General features: G+C 38.4%; 2 protein-coding genes across 4 annotated transcripts in view; one reads left to right on the top strand and one right to left on the bottom strand.

The window, feature by feature from the left end:
• Nucleotides 1-19,628, top strand: part of drpr (multiple EGF like domains draper) — a 27,176-nt gene extending 7,548 nt beyond the window's left edge. The window contains exons 2-18 of one of the 3 annotated variants that reach the window (XM_033468976.2): nt 11,381-11,628; nt 11,843-11,969; nt 12,051-12,219; nt 12,557-12,803; nt 12,866-12,986; nt 13,185-13,322; nt 13,420-13,599; nt 13,666-13,993; nt 14,450-14,557; nt 14,857-15,021; nt 15,315-15,521; nt 16,019-16,174; nt 16,235-16,411; nt 16,479-16,589; nt 16,668-16,874; nt 16,949-17,128; nt 17,213-19,628. In XM_033468976.2, the coding sequence (XP_033324867.2) occupies nt 11,537-11,628; nt 11,843-11,969; nt 12,051-12,219; nt 12,557-12,803; nt 12,866-12,986; nt 13,185-13,322; nt 13,420-13,599; nt 13,666-13,993; nt 14,450-14,557; nt 14,857-15,021; nt 15,315-15,521; nt 16,019-16,174; nt 16,235-16,411; nt 16,479-16,589; nt 16,668-16,874; nt 16,949-17,128; nt 17,213-17,499 (3,000 nt within the window). In that variant the 5' untranslated portion in view covers nt 11,381-11,536 and the 3' untranslated portion in view covers nt 17,500-19,628. The remainder of the gene's footprint in view (nt 1-11,380; nt 11,629-11,842; nt 11,970-12,050; nt 12,220-12,556; nt 12,804-12,865; nt 12,987-13,184; nt 13,323-13,419; nt 13,600-13,665; nt 13,994-14,449; nt 14,558-14,856; nt 15,022-15,314; nt 15,522-16,018; nt 16,175-16,234; nt 16,412-16,478; nt 16,590-16,667; nt 16,875-16,948; nt 17,129-17,212) is intronic. The other 2 variants (XM_076526499.1, XM_076526498.1) reach the window with 2 other exon arrangements.
• On the bottom strand, nt 18,995-21,736 carry LOC117219677 (uncharacterized). The gene is made up of 6 exons (XM_076526507.1): nt 21,602-21,736; nt 21,214-21,346; nt 20,726-21,143; nt 19,947-20,461; nt 19,683-19,874; nt 18,995-19,587 (listed from the first exon to the last, which is right to left on the bottom strand). Exons 1-6 carry the CDS (start codon nt 21,719-21,721, stop codon nt 19,460-19,462), a joined length of 1,506 nt encoding a protein of 501 aa, XP_076382622.1. The 5' UTR covers nt 21,722-21,736; the 3' UTR covers nt 18,995-19,459.

The following is a 21,736-nucleotide window of genomic DNA, read 5'->3' as shown; positions in this document are numbered from 1 at the left end:
TACACGTTTACATTCGATCTGGCACGGTCAAAAAAGTTATTTGATTTAAATTTTAAAGACAATTACTTCAATTAATCGCAATTTTTTAGGTATGTTTAAGGTATGTTATATTTTCTAGGTATGTTATTTCCAATGCTCAATCCAAAAATCTTGCTCTTATCTTTTTGCGCGATACATATTTAGTCAAGAGATATATCACGTGATACATGATATTTTTTACACGGCTCTTTTTGTAACGTATCTACTGTAAAGATAAAACAGAATAGGATGTACAGTAAATTCTTCTTAATTGACGCTCGGATTGTACACAAAAATTAAATTGATAAATTGATAAATGAATTGATAATAAAAAGATTGTGCAAAAGAAGAAGAGCGGTTCGATTTATACTATTATTATTATATTATATATTATATATTATTATATTATATTACTATTTTATATATACTTATTATATTACTATTTATATATTATATATTATTTATACTATTGTACGATCGTATCTCCTCTTCCAAAATTGTCCAGTTTCGTGCACAATCTGAGCGTCAATTAGGGAGAATTTACTGTACATTGTAAACCGAACGAGATTGATTGTAACTTCCAAGAGGATGCAGCATCCGAAACTCGTTCCTTCGGATGGGTCTCGCTTATTTCGCTCGCTTTTCAGAATTAATAGTCCTCTCTCTGTGTGCACTCGTCGCTGCATCCGAGAGCTCCAAGCCTTTGTCGCTAGGGCTTTTGTTCGTAACCGACAATGCTGGCGACAGTTGAACGATGTATGTATGTACATCCCGAGACAGCCGATAACTTGGATGCTCGGTTTTATCGCGAAACTCTCGCCCCACATCCTGTGACTCATGTACGTCTGTGTATATTCATGTTGCACCCTGTACCTCCTGTCCCTCTCTGCCCCCTCCCCGCCCGGGCCTAAACGAATTAACTCCCTTTTAGGTCGAAGTCGATGGGGTCCGACCCCTTCTTCTCGTGGCCGCCTATCCTCGTACGGTTTTACGCGTGCAGTTCTGCATTTTGCGTGCAGCTCCGCTTTCCTTCTTTTTTTTCACGACTTAACAGGATTACTTACGTTCACACGTGTCGGTATTAGGACTCTCGGCGATTATTTCCTGCGGGGAGACCTACGTGAACGGGGACCCATCGTCACCCAGCATTCTTCGTCCGGGTGTCGTGTTAAGAGATTACGACAGCGATAAGATTACCAGCTCATGTTCAATCTGTTAGTTATCTGGACTATTACCATATTTCAAAAATCTGGGCTCATTTTCAAGCACGAAGTATCTACCGAAGCTTCTTCTACTTCTCCCTAACATGCTTTTACGTGATATAACGGGTGGAAGACTAGAGCCGTGAGTTTACTCCAAAATGTTACAAATTGAAACGTCTCCGGAAACATTGGAAAATTGTTTCGTGACTTTTAAAGAGTAGGGTCTTTTCTTCTAAAAAAAACAAACAATTGACTGCTACTAGGTGCTATCGGAGCAGTTAGGGGCGCAGGAGCTCCATTCGAAATTATCAAGCAGTGCTGAACATTTTTTACAATTTTATTATAATTTGCTAATTCATAATGCGTTGCTAATTCGTTTTTCATGAGTTGTTGACAGGTTTAACACTTGGATATTCAATATACATATGTATGTATTTAATGTTCTTAAGTACGCATATATGTATGTATAATGTCTCAACGTAAAAAATTGAATATAAATGCACGGTATCAGTCAGAAAATGTTATTTCTTTTACCGCGTTTTCAAGGTAAATATCCCATTGTGCGATCTCTGAGATGTACGATTTTTCTTAGTCGGTTTATTGTGCGTAAATGAGTCAGAAGATCCGGTCGTGTGGAGCTTCGATTATCCAAACTGTTTTGGAGACGTGGACACTCGAGTAATGAAACAGTTGATCAGCCACAGTGTTAGATCGACTTCTCACAGATTCGCACAATAAATCCTATTGCATTATGGATCACTTAGCGACCCCAGATGTGAACGGTGTGCGCAACCACGGTATCATTGAAACTGAGAACGGTTTTTAAGGTGTCTCGCAGCAAACGGTATTCACGCAAGTCGCGGTTTGCTTATCAAATGATCGTCCGTCACATCTGTGACGTAGCGGCTAATTATACGGATTAATTGACGGACAGAATGTAACCATCGCACGGTGACCAACTTACCGTTGATTACGAAGTCTACCATTCACCGCTCCGCCGGGATTATACAATCTTCTACTCTATTCTCGGGCACGGTGAATAACGGGCTCACGTGTCTGGTCTGTCCACGTTTCTTGCAGGTCTTCAGTCAGGCTCACAGACGTCTTCGATCTTTGAACTCCGGAAACAGGGTAATACAAATGGTAAACTGTTCTTTTCGCCGTTGGAAGAAAATCCAACCGCGAACCACCGTTCTTCAAATTGTTCGCCGAAGTCGTACCGCGCTGATAGTTTTGTCATTGCACGCATTCAACTCAACTCCACTTGACACAACGCAATCCCGGATAATCATAATCCAATAGATGGATTCAAATGTTTGATCTCGTCTCGGAGACATCGTGTATTCTGTTAACCCTCTATAGGCCCATGTAACTTTCAAGTCACAAGCTAATATAATATATCCACATTTTACCAAATAGTTTTAGCTTTTTTCACAAGATGATGTATAAGTTGTCTGCAGATAGAAACCAAAGGGACCATTTTGTGCAGTTGAGATTATTTGTGCTTTTGTCGGTGTTTACTAAATAAAAAAAAAGCGTATATAATAGCTCTGGGTTCGTATATCAATAACAATTTATTTATTTGCATTTTAATAATCATTTTGTTACTATTTGTATATGATACAGTTTTGTAATTTTCAAGTTACATTGGGATATTGTGGTAGATTCGAGTGTATTTAGGATAATAGTTATGCTTTCTTCTATTTTCAAATTTATATATCAAATACCCGAAGATTCTTTATTAGATTCTTTATTTCTGAATTTCACGCTTAAACATTTATGCACACAAGTGTACTTCAAAGTTACAAATTGAGTTAATTATAATAAAGTTGTTTAAACTGTTAAATATTTTTTTAATTAGCATATATAGGTTTATAATAATAGATTTTCCGTTGCATAAATTTTTTTATATTTAAGAAAAAAATTCGGCCCATAGAGGGTTAAGTTCATACTGTCTCATTTTCTATAAAGAAAAAAATCATCTCCCTGATCACCCGGTTACACATCATTATTTCAAAAAATTGTGGTCACCCTTTTGCAAAGATCAGAGGAGCCGCGGTTTCTATCGGAGCATTGTGTAATAATTTATTTACAGTGGCGTATCTCTAGTCGGACAGGTAAAAATGAACTCGACGCGTTCCCGATTTAGACGGTCTAGCAACCAGCGGCACGAATCACTCGATCAGCCGCGAAAGTGTATACTCTTTATTCATTATTTTTACGAGCGTTGATCGTTAAGCGCGTGCGTGGAATACGTTTTCAGAAAACGGCTGGCATACCTTCCTTCCTTATTCGTGTCCCGTCACACGTGGAATACGCATTGCTCTTTACACAGAGGCGGCCCGGAGTTTACATTCATTAACGTGCGTTTAATGACGCCCTGTGTTCCGCCGGGGGCTTCCTTTGTCAGCTTTCTCGTGAAAAATCCAGTTTTAGTCGTCGTTAACGATTTTTCGAAACGCCGAGGCGACTCGGGGACTAGAAGCACATGAAATGCACGCCTTTGCTCATCGCCTTTCGCTTGTATGTATAGTCATTCCTGATGCGCCGTGATATTCCTGCTGCATTCTTTCGCGCGATTGCAATCGAAGCTTCGGTGTCACAATACGCTCGATACGATATCGGATGTATTTCGAATAGCAAGGCTTGTCGGCATTTTCGTATGCCGATAAAATATCGCATAGAAGCAAGAATGAGAGGAAAAATTTCCTTTGGCGTCAATGTTGTTTGTAAAAAAGTACCATTTGTTAGAAAAGACAGTTTAGAGAGATTTGCAGCTTTCTTTTTTTTGTAACAGAGGAACACGAACAAGTTTTCGAACGAAATCGCAAGTGGGTGGGTCTTCGGCGTGAAGATTAATTGATAAGAGCACCGAACGATCCTTTTTTCGGAGTCATCGCAAACATTTCTCAATATGTCTGAACCGTTAAGGATGCGTAGCGATAAGAAAATCATGGAGATAAGTATTTTAGGTGCTGATTTCAGGTTCAACCGATCGGTTACATATGCTCGAACAGGTCGGTTTCATTTCGTCTCATAAATAGATGTATCGTAGAGAACGCGTTGAATTAACTCTTCCGGTAGTTTCTGTGCTGGGCATGTTCGCGAACGGTCGCTAAACTTGGTACTTACGCGCAGCTGAACGCACATGTTCGTTTCGCAAGCGTAAGTATCGTATGGGCGTCCACGATCCAATTTTTGTTGTAAATTCATTCTTATCGAAGCGAACGATCGTGGAGATATTGCTTAAAACGTGCGTCGGTGATTGGAGATGCTTTTATCAACTGTAGAATGGGTAATTGTACAAAATGTTGTAAAAATGTTGTAGTGCAATTAAGTCTTATTTATTGCGAGCAGATAATATTTAACTGGACTGAAGAAGTTATGTCACCTCTTATCATTGCGAATAAAGAATTACTCGAAAAGTGTATGTAGAAAGAATGTTGTAACGACACGATTCATTCTTGTCGATTTAGGAGAGAAAATATTGGGTCCAATCCTCGTCCCCTCGGAACAAAACATTTTAGTAGAGTAAATAGAAAAAGTGTGGTAACAGTAACGTTAACTCTATGAAATCGAGGATCGAAATTGTAACAAGAGGACAGCAGCATCGGAGACAATTTTCTCAAACTGTAGAAGATTACGGTAGAAATAATTCTCACTTATCTTATCAACTTATTCAGATAAAATACAGCTAACAATTCTTTAAAATAGAGAATAAAAATTACAGCAAAAGTACAATAAAATCGGAAACAATATCGATCAACTGGTAGTAGAAAATTGTAGAAAAATTGGCAGCAAGAATACGGCAGCGGTGAAACTAATTCTCCTCAAGTGGGGCTAAGAACTTCCGAGAAAATTGTAGAGCAATTATAGAATCATTAGAATGCGGAGCAATCATGAAATCAGCAGAATGCAGAGAAATAAGTGGAGATAGATAATTCTAGAAAAATTCTAGAATCACTTCGGCGCGAGGAAAGCTGAGCCTGGTGGAAGTTTTGTATAAAAGCGCGTAGACTTTTTCTGCGATATACGTTAGACGTTATTCGCGAAATGGGTTTCAGGTGATATTTCTTCGGACGCCAACCCACGTGTTTGCCATATCGTTTCTCGCAGCAACGGGGAAACGCGCAGGAGTGCGGTGGGTACGCGACCCTTTTCGATCCCCCTTTTTTCGTCCCAGCATTCCTGCTCCTAGGATACGCGTCTTAGCACCGTTATACGTTGTACGTGTTAATTCGTGCGTGTGCCCCACTCGTCTGGTTTTTCTACGACTCGGACCATTAGAGGAGGGCTTCTGCTAGGCGTGTTCCACGTATGGGAGACTTGTCTGGTTCTAGACGATCATTACGCTCACCTCCGCCACACGATCTTGTGAAACGCAATGGCGTAGCCGTGTCGAACGTTGAATTCGCCCGCGGATTCGACACGAAAAGCGCGACCCGGTGCGAGAAGTTCACGAAATTCGCATCGATTAGCGCGAGCAATTTCTCGCCCTGGCAAATTGCCATCTCGCTCCCCAACTTATTGCCGTCATGTAAATCAAACGGTGGCCAGACCTTGTATGCAAATTAATGGCGCGTTAATTCGATAAAAGACCGCGTATCGGGCAATTAAGCACGATTAATCATTCAGCACCGTCGACAGATTATGTGCAGGAACTGAGCGTCGACCAAGATCCTCTGAGTCAGTGTTCGCGACCCGGCGTCACGTTTTTGCGAATGGATCGAGATCCAATGAATCATGTCTCCCGGCATTTGTAAACCGTGGATCGAATGACTATCTCGCGCGACCGGAAGTGGTACAGGCGTCGTCCCAATGGAAAACTTCGCGAAGATTGTTTTATCCACAGCGATTAGAGTGATCCGACGTAACCAGAGAGATCACCTGTCGACCCGCAGCTCGAGGCTTCGCGATAGCGGTTTATTTACAGATTCCCGAACGACGTCTTCGTTTTTAAAGTTCCGATAGACAAAAATTGTTCGTTTTCATTTAATTTTTTAAGTGAACGGTTATTTCAAGATCATGCGATATTGCACATATCTGAACGTATTTTTACGTCGGCTACACGACGCAGTAAAAAAATTATATTATATATATAAAAATATAATAAAATTATATTATATATATAAAAATATAATAAAATTATATTATATATAAAAAATATATTAAAATTATATTATATATAAAAAATAAAATAAAATTATATTATATATAAAAAATAAAATAAAATTATATTATATATAAAAAATATAATAAAATTATATTATATATAAAAAAATATATTAAAATTATATTATATATAAAAAATAAAATAAAATAATATTATATATAAAAAATAAAATAAAATTATATTATATATAAAAACATAATAAAATTATATTATATATAAAAAAATATATTAAAATTATATTATATAATTATTAATTATACAATGGGTTTTTCAAACCATTCAAATAGCATACAAAATGTTCCGTCCTGGACGGTTCAACACCAGGCAATCTGTCAGGTCATTCGAGGGCCTACGCGGCCTAATCTACGGTCCCGAGAAAAGGTGCCTGACAGACCAATAAAATAAACCGAACCCTACGGGACAAGGTCCAATACTTCGGCGGATTTACAACGACGACCCGCTATAACTATCTTTTCATACCGTTTACTTTGCCGGTTAGTGCCGGTAAAGTAAAAGATAAGGAAAATAGTTTCTTTTTTGACTGCACTTTAGCCGGAGACCCAAGATGGTCTCTAACTGCCTTCCGCCGGCTTGCCCTTTTCTCAAGGCCCTAGAGCAACGTCTTCGGAAGTGGGGGCAGGTTGGGGGTGAAACCAATCAGGCTTCAAAAATGGGCCGAACAAAATTGACTCCAGCCCGAGCAAGTCAATTTCGGTAATTTTCACGAGAGACGTGTCAAGTACTCTCACACAATTGTAAACCTGGACCTTCTGTTAATAAACTGCGTTGTATTACATTACGACACAGTTCGAGCTTTTTTACAAATCAACTGCACCGCCATTAAGTTGTCGTTGGAGGTCATTTTTTGTACCCCAACATATAGAGAAGATATTTAGGAGTACCACCCTGTATATTATATCGAATTCCGTGGAACCGTGATTAGTATGTGTCTCCGTCTTCGTTCGACGATGGTGGTTCACAGTAAATTCTTGATAGACTAATGGGACCCTGCGGGGAAATTGGGGCCAGCGCGATCGCTTGATTCCATTATAAACTGAAACTGCACGCGTACATTGTATGTGTATGTATTAGGGTGTCCCATAAGTTCTTTCCTTTTTTCTGATGCGAAATGATTACACGATATTTGTTGTTTAAGGTTGATTTATTCAGTCATATATGAACTATTCTGCTCCATTACCTTCTTCCATCTTTCAGGAAGCCTTATTATGCCGTCTTTCCGAGATTGTTGAGGTTTATTTGCAAAATATTGATCAAGGTGCGTTCTCTATTTCGCTTACGAATTTAAACCGTTTTTCACGGAGAGAATTTTTTAACGAGAAGAACAAGTAATAATCGGATGGTGCAATGTCTGGGGAGTACGAAGGATGAGGTAGAACGTCCCAATCAGAGTGCAATAATTTTTGTCTTATGACCAACGCAACATGTGGTTTTGCGTTGTCGTGATGAAAATTTGATGGTGTGGAACTTCGAATCGATTCACATATCCCATCTTGATTAAATGCTTATGTACCGTTGTCCTGGGTATGTTAGTGGCATCCCCTATCTTGCGCACACTATATCGCGGATTTTCGGCGAGCATATCTTTGATAAGGTCCGCAACCGTCGCTGTTGGACGGCCGCTCCGGTCTTCATCTTTCAAATCATAATTGCCACTTCTAAATCTCTTAAACCGATTGCGGACTGTCCTAATAGTCGTAGAACCATCACCGTAAACGGTACAAATCTCGTTTGCAGTGTTCTTTACCCTATCACTTTTTTAAAAGCAATGAAGCATAACATGCCGCAAATGTGCTTCTTTTAGCTATCCACATTGAACGGCGTAGAAAAATTTTTATAAGGAACTTTGTCACCAACGAAACGTACTCTAAAAGAGCTTTGGGACGACTGAAACCGATACTCTAAATAGCTAAGAGATGAGCCTGCCTGTTTATATGTATAAACACAACCAGTCAGAGTCGTTTATAGCGCGGCGCGGGAAGAACTTATGGGACACCCTAATATTTCGACGTATTTAACACGTTGACTGCCACGCGTATTTACAACAAAATCTCCTACAGGCCACCCGTGCCGCTATAGGAAGCGTGCGTTGTTAATTCATATCTGTTTCTGTTCTTGCATGAACAGTTGGAATCTTTGCCGAGTACCGAATGGTATAACTTAAAATCTCTGCCCTTATTTGTTTTCAATAATGAAAAGAGATCGGATTGCCCGGAAGGAGAAGCATAAATAAAATTACATCGTCAGATTCTGATTTGGATACTGATAAATATAATCTTAGTGATAATGAATGTTATGAAGATACTATTGACGAGATTTTACGAGAATTGGTCATGGAAGAAGAAAGAAATGTTGATGATACTGAGGAAGCTACAGTTCAAATAAAAGATACGAAATGGACCGATCAGAGGCACGAGCATATCTGAAAAAACAAACAACTTCTTGTCCAAGCTGTCCTGATCAACCTCAACTTTGCAGAGAATGTTTTAATGTTATACACTGCGAATAATTTTTTTAATAAACCATTTTTATAAGAATTCAATAGTTTCATTACCTTCTGTAGAATATTTGTCGAAATATTTTCGGAAATCCTTTGTAAGTAGTCAAATCAGCGTCACCCGAATTACGGGTGACACGGCAGTCAACGTGTTAAGTTTACAAAATGCAAGTACGCACTACTCGCGTGACTTCTTCGAAATCGCATCCCGCATCCGGCAATCCTGATCCGTTTTTTTCGCGGCGATTTCTACCTAAACCTTACGTGGGTTTAATGTAAATAAAGAACAGAAAAGGAAGAGCATGATCTTTGCGGATTCGCGTTCAAGGCTGCCACATCAAGAGAGATTATCGTCTGGACGCTCGAAATTCGCTCCACGTTCGCCGCCATCTTTCTGATCTATCTTCCAGGCCCCCTAAAAAAAAGTCTTTGATCCTATGCGATACAGGACGGAGTTTATAACTTGGTTCTCTGCGCGTGAGAACAGTTGTCGACGCTAACTACCCACATGTTTGCGCCACGATACTTGTCCCTGACTGGCGGCGGCGCTCATGGACGGAAATAAGCATCAGCCACCGCATGCTATCCGTAAGAAATCAATCGCTATGGTGATCGGGAACGAGAGAATGACACAGAGCACTGGGCATCTAGCCCTTTCGTTTTAGGCAAAATTTTCCTATTCGATCGACCAAGTCGTTGATACAATTTTTAACGTGCACGCGAACCGTATGAAGCAACCGAAGGAAAAGCATAAGCTGTAAAGTGTTGTTTGAACACCGACAAGGAAACGTCGCGATGAATAAATAAAGCAAGTTTTGTGTGAACAGTTGGAATCGGTAGGAATTCGCAGAACCTTAACGAGATTCCAATATTTCTGTCTCTAATGAAAGGGTTGTGTGTGCGGTCGTGCGATGAGTCAAGTGTCGTTTATCTAGCATTTCGCCTCGGTTTGTTCAAGTTACATCTGTTTTTCATTTTTCATCGGTCCCGCGTGTCAATTGTATCGTTAGTTAAATTTACGCATGACCTTTCCACACGGTTTCTTGTCATTTGAATTGGAATCGTCACTCAACGAGATCCTCTTGTTACCCAACCAGCCATGTTCTGTACACCAGATGCGGTATCTTTAGAGTACTTGCGCCATTGTTTATAATGCGGTGAACACGCGCTTCCTGGATCTGGGTACAGAGAATTCATTAATTTATCTGCTAAGCGTGCGATAGCGTGCGATTCTCAGACATTCGAAATTCGGCAAAACATTTGCAGAAAGCTTCCACGTTAATTCCAATCATCAACTTGAATATTCAAACCAAATTACTTTGTAAAAAAATTCCCTCTGACTCACTGCGATTTCAATAAATTAGCATGCAAAAGAACAATGTATTTTTGTTTCTAACTCGAGCGCGTTTACAAAGTCAAGGTGAAATGCCGCACGACGTGCATTCTCCGATAGCAATGATTGATAGTGCCGAGTATTATCTAAGATTGATTACAGCAGCGCCAAGCGTTGAAACGATCGTAAATTAGAAACGATCCGAATTGCATGAATCCTCGCTCTTCCGGTACATCGGCGTGGAACAGATTTCAGCCACGGGTGATCGACGTTAAACTTTCTATTCGTTAAATTGAAGACGACAATCCGGAAGTGGTAATCATCCGTCGGTGCTCGCATGCAATTTTTACCGGGCCCCATGGCGCTTGCAACATGCAACGATGCAACCGGGGCCACATGGTCGACCGTTCATCGTGCAACGAAGATCGTTCGGGACGAAATTCGTCTTTCACCGGAGTAACACTTATTGCAAAACGTAAATTGAGAGCAACAATAAACACCGCGAAAGAAATTTTTATCTAGCTATATCAGTCTTATCAACGCAATAATGCTTTTCTATCGGAGCATTTTTACGGTCATACTGATACAAGAGTAGTCTAATCCAATTCTTCCTTGTTCTGTAATGAGAAAACGAGCAATCCTTTTGCGACTTTCAACATTCATTCCTTCAAAACCTTCCTTCAAGATTGATAATTTACGACGAATCATTACGAAGATGTCTGTGGGAAGCTAACAGAAAATTTCAGAATTATTATAAAGATATCTAACAGACTACCTAGATATTTGCCAGTTGTTGGAAACACATCGCGCAAATATAGGAATCTCAATGAATCGTAATCCGGAATTGAAAGAAGTAAGGTACACATGTTAGTCTCGACAATCATTCCCTTTTACTTTTGATGAATATGTGAAATGGTAAAATATGTGGAAAATGTCGCGTAGTAGCATACGGTTCAGAGTCTAAAGTTTCCAAGATTTTACGCCGAAGAAATGATGAAGTTCGCAATACGAAACAAGGCATTTCCATGTAACCGGTTAGGATATCGCATTCCACTGTCTTTATCTCACGTTTCTTTATTTCTGGAAAAGGATTGCAGTATTTAATCGGTGTAACCGAGCGATAACTATTCATTTTTCAGGTTGAGAAGCATGCCGATCGCTCGGAGTTAATTGTGGCTGAGAAAGTGTGCGACCTTAAATGATTTGAAGGGACGCCGACAGATCTGGAAGAAATGTGATATAGATTCGGCTAGACATTTATTGCTTCTGGTCTCAAGCGTGGTAAGGAAAGAGGAATGGCTCCGTCATTGTGGTTGATAGCTGCTATCGCAGCTTTGGGCACAACACAGGCACTCGAAGGGCCGAACATCTGCACCAGAATAGAAACGTGAGTACAACTGTCTGCACTGCACAGTTTCGGGTGTGTGTGTGAACTTGACATTTTATTTTCGGCTCCTTGACCTTTCGCTTTCACCCGGCTGCAGCTTCGATTCAACTTACGATCGATATCTTAATTACTGTCGCGATCAGATTTCGATTAAAGCTGTGCTGCGATTAGAATTGATGAAGATCTAAGATTTTAATGCTCGTTTACGTGGCAGGTACACAGTGACGGTAAGGATATCAGAGCAGAAACCTTACACGATACGGGAGAACACTTGGTGCTTCAGCTTTCCGCCGAGATGCTCCAAATATAAGGTCGTGTTCAAGACACTGTACAAAGAACAGGTAAGCAAGGACTGAGAACGTTATGCGAAGTAAAATGAAAGTTGAGACCCGAGCCTGAACGTCTGGATGTTATTTGATCAGGAATTAACGAAGCAAAGGCCGGTGAAAGAATGTTGCAAAGGCTACACGGAGACCAACACCGGCGATCGTTGCATTCCAATTTGCTCCAAGGACTGCGTTTACGGCACCTGCATCGCTCCGGACGTTTGCAAATGCGAGTCTGGATACGGCGGGCCGTTATGCGATTTCAGTAAGCAGTATATTAATTAATATCCATTTAATATAATTCTGTGCAGTGCATAATTCCTTCAGAATTATTCCACTACTCTCTGACCGTACAGTGTTTCTCTATTTATTTATCATCGAAGTTTTGAATATTCATCAATTTTTCTTGATTAGTCTCTATTTCTTAGTGTATTGCGTGCATGCATAATGAAAGCAACTCACTCAGCAGATAGAACCGGTATTTGTGCAGAAGTAAAAGTCTGGATAACATTGCTCAATATTCTAGAAGGTGTCTTGGAAATAATAAAGTGAACAGGACCCGGAGTTTATATTATTTTTAAACTTTCGTTTTCATTTTGCAGAATGTCCAGCTGGAAAGTGGGGTAAGTCTTGCGAAAGGGAGTGCATGTGCCAGAATGGAGCTAATTGTGACCCATTCGATGGCAAATGTTTATGCACCCGTGGCTGGACCGGTAGCTATTGTGATCAAAAGTGCCCTCCAGAACGGTATGGACAGGATTGCAGTGAAGTGTGTCGCTGTAGACATGGTGGGAGTTGTCATCATATTTCTGGGGAGTGTCATTGTGCTCCTGGTTACACCGGTCCTCTGTGAGTGTCTCTTAATCTATGGGTTTAAAGATCAGAAATGTAATGTCACTATTTTTTTTTAGTTGTGATGATCTGTGTCCGCCTGGAAAACACGGCGACGAGTGCAAGTCGGAATGTAAATGCCAAAACGATGGTTCCTGCAATCCCACTACTGGAGAATGCTATTGTACTCTTGGTTGGACGGTAAGTATAGCGGATAAGTCACGGCAAAATACACACCTGAGTATTTGTGTTGGAATTGAATTATTTTCAAAGTTACTTAGAGTACGGCGCGTTCTTAATTTTCTATCACTGTAGCTGATGTTAAAATGTAGTGACCGAGTTGACAAGACTTTGAAATGACTTTAGAAATAAAAGATGAAATGCCATTTGTTCTAACAGGGTTTAGTTTGTGCGAATAAATGTCCAGATGGATTATGGGGTAAGAATTGCTCAGAACCTTGCGACTGTTATAATAAAGCTGGGTGCCATCACATCACAGGAGAGTGTGAATGTAAACCTGGCTATTATGGCGACAAGGTAACTACTTCTCGATTCAGAGATGTCATCAACTGTTAACTCTTCAAAAAATATTTCAGAAGAAATTATTTCAAACAATATTTCTATGCTTTGACAGTGTTTGAAGATCTGTCCGGAAGGAACGTTCGGTTTACATTGTACTAAGAATTGTACCTGCGAAAATGACGCAGTGTGCTCTGCAATCAACGGTTCCTGTTCATGCAGTCCTGGTTGGACTGGAGAAAACTGCAACGAACGAATTTGCAGTGACGGATATTGGGGTCCCGGTTGTACTAAAGTATTATACTTTCTTCTTTTACATTTCTAAGCCATCTTCACTGGATAACAACTAATTATTATTCAGGAATGTAACTGCGCGGCCGAGTTGACAGAACTCTGTCATCCTTGGACCGGAAAATGCATTTGCAAAGCTGGATGGGATGGCGACAACTGCGGCAGACCTTGTCCCTTTTACACTTTTGGTAAAGGTTGCCAAATCCGCTGCGACTGCAAGAATAACGCACTGTGCTCGCCCATAGATGGAACCTGCATTTGTGCAGCAGGATATAAAGGTGAGGATTGTAGCGAAGTTTGTCCTGTCGGCACATACGGAGACAATTGTGCACAAAAGTGCATCTGCAAGAACGGCGCTACTTGTTCACCTGAGAATGGACGGTGCAACTGTACAGCAGGTAATGAGTTAAACTTTTTATTTACAACAATATGAGCAATTAAAATTCAACTGATCTCAAATTTAAAAAAAAGTAATCATCAGACTCACGTGTAACATGTTATGTATTCTAATATAACTAAAGCTGATAAAAGAGGTACTTGACAAAATAAGCATCTTGCGATCGTACCGTTTGACCATTGATTGTCTTGACATCATTAACATTCAGTATTTTTGTATTGTACGATCGTGAATTGCATGAATAACTAATAGTAGTTTTTGATAGTTCGTCTTTGCAAATTTGTAGATCTACGCGTTGTGTTTAGTCATGTATAAATTATCAAATAAATACTAAGAATTAATGTACTCAAGGTAAGTAACGAGAATTGCGATGTCTCCGACAGAAGATTCTAATTAAGACATACTATTAAAACCAAGAAAACTTTGCTCTTGCATGTACTATTTTACATTTTATTAGGATGGGTTGGTGTATCTTGTGATCGTCCCTGCGACAACAAATCATATGGCAAGGACTGCGAGGGTAAATGCAATTGCTTTAACAATGCTGCGTGCAATCCGCAAAATGGTAAGGGGGCTGGCTGCAATTACTTTCTTTCATTATTTGTACATTTCGAAGTTAATGCCTTCAAACACTAACCAGGAAGCATTAATTTTTGTTCTTGATGAACGTGAACCTTTTGTTCTAAATTATAAGAAACGTCATGGCAAAAGAAACTTTGATTAGTAAATGGGTAAATTGTTTTTGACATTATGATATAGTTAATGAGTGCACGTTTTCAAGGATCCCATTTTTCTTCCTTTATTTCTTTTCTTCAACCTTATTGCACATGCACCAAAGACCCACTACCTTTTTTGAACACACAGGCACATGCACATGTGCTGCTGGTTTCACCGGCAGATTTTGCCAGGATCGTTGCGAAAAAGGATTCTTTGGGCTCGGATGTGCTCAGGTCTGTGATTGCCACGATGACAATAGTTTAGACTGTGACTCTACTACAGGTCGTTGCATCTGCAAGCCAGATTGGCGAGGTTTGTCATATCTTTGTCTCGTTGATCAATCGCCATACATGAAAGCTACAGCCTTCTTCCTTTTCCTGGTTAACATGTTTCATCCCATTTACTTCATTGCTCATATTGTCTACATAGTATATAGAAAAACTTCACGACTGCGTTTTCCTGTCTACTTGTACCATCTACTTTGTACTGCACAGTTCATTGAGAATCTGTATATATGACATGAACAATTGATAGAAGACTGGAAAGCGTTGCTCGATGGCGATTTGATCTTCGACTAAGTTTTTCTTTCCAAAAATATAAAACAGGAATCCGCTGTGAGACGAAGTGTCCAGAAGGTCTTTATGGTGAAGACTGTCATTCACAATGTGAATGCATGAATAACAGTTCATGTGATCCAGAAACAGGCACTTGCATTTGTGCTAGAGGCTGGGAAGGACCTAATTGTTCTGAACCCTGCAAAGAAGGCTGGTATGGTGTGCGCTGCAAAGAAAAGTGTCCAGAGAAAATGCAAGGTAAAGGTATAAATAATTAATTTTAGGATAAAGTGAAAAATTGAGGTCTAGCTGTTCCATTCAAGAATAATAATTGCGGTACTATACATATACATATATCTAATGGAAATCACTTTACAATCGCAAGCATGAAACATGGTGTTTTGAGCATTAGACTGTATTATACATTTTGCACTGTAGTTAGAAAATATTAGTTCCTATTCGGTGTTTAGTGGTGCATGCGCAAAAATGTCTTGATTACTAATACAACAAAGAGAAGATAACAAATTATTGATTAGTAATATAAACCTTAAAGATGGTGGTAAGTGTCCTAATATTTATTATTTGTGTCTAATTCATGTTTATACAACTAAATCATGTGCAAATATACATAAAAGTACTCTTGGTAGAGCAACTAAACATTAACAAATTATTCATTAAAAATATCGAAGTGAGTTACAGAAGTTTTTATGTGTTCAAAAAATCTAATACTCACAATGCTTTGTTGTACTTTTCAGGTAATCTGACCTGTGACCATGTGACCGGCGAATACATTTGTCGTCCAGGATATTTAGGCTTAACATGTGAGCATCCCTGCCCGCCTACTCGGTATGGTTTAAATTGTGCCAATCACTGCCGTTGTAAAAATGGTGGAGAATGCCATCATGTTACAGGTAAATTTTCCAAATCACTTGTCTGTAGGCTTTTTTGTATGCAAAATATTATTTATTTAGGTGTGTGTCAGTGTCGACCTGGTTGGCATGGAGAATTCTGTCAAACACCCTGTGCAGAAGGAACCTATGGCATAAACTGCACTCAACATTGTACATGTCAACATGGAGGCAAATGTAGATCCAACGACGGTCATTGTCGATGTGCTCCTGGTTACACTGGCACCAAATGTACTGAGGGTAAGCATAAGTTAGGTTTTCAGTGAAATACTGGTCTCACTATTAAATATTTCATGTTTTTATTCAGTTTGCCCAGAAGGATATTATGGCGATCATTGCATGGAACCATGCGACTGCAAGAATGATTACTTTACATGCCACCCAGCCAATGGTTGCACGTGCAAACATGGATATGGAGGTATTATTAAATGTCCGACAATGCGATCCACACAATCTTTTATTAAAATATAAATTAAAAATATTAACTGCTTTTCAGGTCCAAATTGTGATGAGGAATTATTTTCACGTAACATACAACAAAAAGAAGCCGGATATGGTAGTATAGTTGCAGGTTTTCTATTTGCTGCAGTGGTAGTTATCGCTATGGTGTTAGCGGGTTGGGTCTATCATAGACGTAGAGTGAGAGATCTGAAGAATGAAATTGCTCAAGTACAATATATCGCCGATCCTCCATCTCCGCCAGGTAAGCCGTCTTTAATTGAGATGGTTTATAAAATATCGATAAGCATTTGACGAACGATCACGTTTTTCCTGCAGAACAAACGCAATTCGACAATCCTGTGTACGCATATCAGGGTACTTCGAAATTCGACGATGGAACAACCAGCTTATTGAACAATTTCCAGTTCAGAAATAACCTTGGGACGAGTAAAAAGATAAACAACGAAAAAATGCTCGGTTTGAACAGCTGCATGGACGAGGATGATGACTCTAAAGGTAAACACTATGAATGAAATGTTTTTCGACAACGTAAGTAGATTATGATTTAGTAAGATGCTAATGTTTATCGATTCTTTCTAGGATCACTTGATCGATATGATCTGAAGAATAGGGACGCAGACATGGGAAATCCTAATCTCAACGTATACCACAGTATTGATGAAATGGATGGGAAAAAAGTGGAGCATGTTTACGACGAAATAAAACAGAACAATGATGAATCGGAATATGATCAGTTAGATAACCCAAGACCAGTCAGCAGCTACAAACAGTTCAACCGAATGCCCAATGGTTTCACTCCGAATATATCTGATAGTGCAGGGCCCAGCAAGATGAAAGAAAAAGACCCAGAATTGGGTGAAACTTAAGATTCTCTTACTACTCATGAATCAAGCTAAGTTATATGTTCTCCACTTCCAAGTACGTGTCTTCAATGTGATTTAAAGAAGCAGATTACGAGTTTACGAGAACTTTTGGTCTTCGGTACGCCAATACTTTATAATTCTCATATCAAAGACAGACTTTGTGATCTGTCAGCTGTGAATTCTAGAAGAAAAATTTCAGATATCTAAATCAGTTCTCATATAGAAAACAATATGCAGGGTGTGGCACATAACTACCAACACGATTTTTCAAGCACTTTCGACAGTCTGGCAATAAATGTTACGAATGAAAATTAATCAGTATTTAGTCGATTACATATTGAAATATAACAAATTTTAAAAACTATTTTATTTATTATAAAGTTAAGTGCGCCTAGTAGGATTATTTTTTGCAGGGTCACTTGCAGTCAATAGTCTATGCCCTACAGTGCACCAATTCAAAATATTGAACATTTGAAACAGCGAATCCGCACACCATGTGAGGAAGTTCGTAATATTATGGCTGCAACTAATCATAATTTACTTACCCGACCGGATTTGTGCTTACAAGAAAATGGAGTACACTTTGAGCACTTATTGTAAATTAATTGAAATAGAATAGCTATAAACGCTTTTGTTGTTTAACTCCAATATGCTGAAGTCAAGGTCATCTGAAAGTTATAATATAGTAGGTCGTTGAATTCATTTTTTCGTCAGCAATAACCTTATGAAGTCAAAAATACAGGGTGCCAATTAAAAAAGTTAAGGTGACTTTATCTTTCAGTAGAAAAACAATAGTTTTTAAAATTTGTTATATTTCAATATGTAGTCGACTAAATACTGATTAACTTTCATTCGATACATTTTTTTGTCAGACTGTCGAAAGTACCTGAAAAATCGTGACAGCAGTTATGTTCCACATCTTGTAGGTGTACCCTAATTGCTCAGTAAGTGCATGTACATAGTTAGATGATACAAAGCGAATAGTTAAATGAATATTTTATTTATGAAGTTCATACACTCATAGTAATTGTTCATCTGTAGCAATATAAAATGCCTTTTTATAACGCAACATTTAGCGTTGTCTGATGCAATATTATTATATTAACTAATGTGCATTAGGTGAATATAATGAAATCGGCCTTTCACTATTCGAAAAAGAGTTATATATAGAAAGAGCGATAGTACTGAATTTGTAGTTATCTAATTAATTCATATTTGAGAGTAAAGATAAAATACTTGAACAAAATGTCTATAAAAAATGTACATAAATTTAATAAGGATCGTTAACAATTTGGGATGACACTTGTTATCAGATTAAATATTATTATTACTATTTCATACTTTTTACTCTCGTATCACAATATTGAAACAGTAGATCTAATAGATGCGGGTCTCAAATACTCATCCATAAAAATTGAGAACAATTATTATGAATCATGGTAAATCATTAGTCAAAATATACAATTTTTTAATTAATTGGCAAACACATTATCGACGATTCATGAAAATCTTATTTTATTTTGTATTTTATTCATGTTTTTCTTAGACATATCATGCGACACTTATACACATTTGCTGTGAATGAGGTGTTAAAAGTGTTGATAACATTTTACCAAGAATTTATTATATTTACAATTAAGAAAAATAAGTAACAATCATTTGAGATACTATTGTAAAATGCAGCATATTTATTCCTTTTATATTAAGCAATATCCGAAGCCTATTTTTTAATTTCTAAAAAACATCTATTTTTACGATTTTATATATACTATTTTTATTTTTAGATGGATTCGTGAAAACAGATTGTTGTGATTTGTGATCAATACATGTATGTATATATGTGTAGCTTTATAAATACATATATATACGTACATATATACATACATATGTAAATACCATTAAATTAAGGTACAATGTAAAATTCATGTTCTTTGTAATACTGTATCGTAGAATTTTGTGTGAATTACACATTCGCTGCACGGGATGGTCTGTATCTCGTGGATTTCATGAAACTCAAAACCGGCGACGAAAGCCAATAGAGTCCACCGAAAAATAATAAAGCTGATGTAACATTCATGCAAAAATTTATACCTGTAATAAAGAAGTCGTTTAATTCGTTCTACGATCTGGAATTAGGTCGTTTATTCCGCTCTTTCCCAAAATAAAATTTTGTTACAACGACATACTGTGTATGAAACTGAAGATTAGTATACATAGACCAACGATAGTGGACAATCCCTTGTTAACTGAACGCATAATTTCAATGCCCAGAATATCATACAAAGCTAAATCCTGACAGCTCGTTAAGCTGCCAATGCTGATACCACCTAGAAGAGCCCAAATCGTAACGATTGTGGATCCTTTTGCGTACGTTAAACCTGTAAGTAAGCTTGATTCCTATAACTGACTGCTAAAAAGCAAATTTTTTATTAATGACAAAAATCACACACCTATCAGAATGACGGCACAAAACCAAGCTGCCAATCCGAAATATACTCTTCTATTATGATTTGTCAATTGTAATATTTTGTAACTGGCAATGTTTGGTAGTAAGGTGCCGAATCCAGCCATCGTGCATAAGGGTGCATGCACGTAATAGCCTCTTACAGCTGTGGAAGATATCACAGGCAGCAATATCCAAAAGAAGAGAATGCACACCTTCATTCCAACCCAACCAACAACAGCCATCCAAAACCGCAAGTTTTTAACTAGACCAAGTTGGTGTTTCCACTTGCTATCCGAAGGATGAAGTGGACTCACAAACAAATCTACATCGTCATCTGGCTCTTGGTAGGCATACATATAGTTTCCTTCGCTAAACAATGCATCTTCGTGTGCTTTGTCTTCAACTTCTCCATAATCCTGGCTTCCAGGTTTGCGTTGGCAAGTTAATTCATGGCTGTTCTCAGGAATATCTGGGGAGTTGCTTATGGGAATTTCGTTGTCCTCTTCAGACAAGAGAAGACTGTGAGTTATGTTTCAAATGTAATTTTTCCTTACTGATAATTAAATTGTTCGTTACACTGTCCAACAAATTTTTTAGATGCTCCAACATTTAGCAAGCGTTCTCCATCAAGTGCAAATTAAAAAATATGTTTGGGAGAAGAAACCACAGTTTTTGTGCTTTCTGCTCAAGAAGATCTACAATTTACAGGAATCACCTACTGCTAATTGGAACAGGACATATGTATTGGACAGTGTTGTTATACAAATTATTTATGAAATGGACCTGTAAGGGGAAGTTTGTTTTGAAGACGGTAAACGGAAAGTTAATGTACCAAAAGCTGTAGGTAACATTGCCATGGTCATTAGTAATAAGCCAAATTTTAGCCCTGTTCTGTGCAGCAGTAAACCTGTGATGTTGGGAATTAGGATGAGCCCAACAGACGTTGCAACGTTTTTCAATGTTAGAGCCAAAAGAAGTTTTTTTCTAAAATTTTTCCTTAAGACGTAGTCACTTAATAAAACTACAAAACTGGCACCTATTCCCATCACTGCACCTGCACTGGAACTTGCTAAATATGCTCCAACACCGCCTGTTGCGAGATATCCAGTTGCTATTATACCGACTGTCAGGAGAATTACTCCTATTAATCCTACCAAACGTGGGATTGACGCCATACCGACTATCATTCTCGTCCAAGGATCTGAAAAGATTTATTCACTATCACAAACAAGTTCCAATACTAATTTATTTTAGGTATGTAACTTTTGTACCAGCTAAATTCCAAAAAGCAATGAATAGCACTGGCGTCAGGATAATTTTTTCACTCCATACATCTAAACCAGTGCCTTCATTCATAAATCCTAACACCACACCGTACATAGGCAATATACTGGGAATAGTCATCTGTGAAAGCAAGATTCAAATGACAATAAAATTGATTCTAATAAATTCTTCATTGATCCGTGGCCTGAATTTTGATAGAAGAAAAATTATTTATTATTAATGAAATATTTATAAATTTTCTAAATACCCAGCATAATTGTACAATGATTTTAAAACTCGATTTGTGTTTGTTTAAAAATATTTAGTCTTAAAAAGTTAATCAATGTGCCAATAGCTTATCTGCACTGTCAATTTCATTCATATTTTTAGGCATACCTGGACCAGACATACTCCACAGAGAACCACCCATGAGTAACCACCATCGGGAAGTGTGGGCCCCAATTCTGGGAACGATGCGACAACTTCATCTAAATGAAGATGTTTGGCTATTGACATCTTGTATATCTTTTG

The sequence above is a fragment of the Megalopta genalis genome, chromosome 15 (assembly GCF_051020955.1).
Source record: "Megalopta genalis isolate 19385.01 chromosome 15, iyMegGena1_principal, whole genome shotgun sequence".
Classification (NCBI taxonomy): domain Eukaryota; kingdom Metazoa; phylum Arthropoda; class Insecta; order Hymenoptera; family Halictidae; genus Megalopta; species Megalopta genalis.
This window is presented reverse-complemented; position numbering and strand designations above follow the sequence as displayed.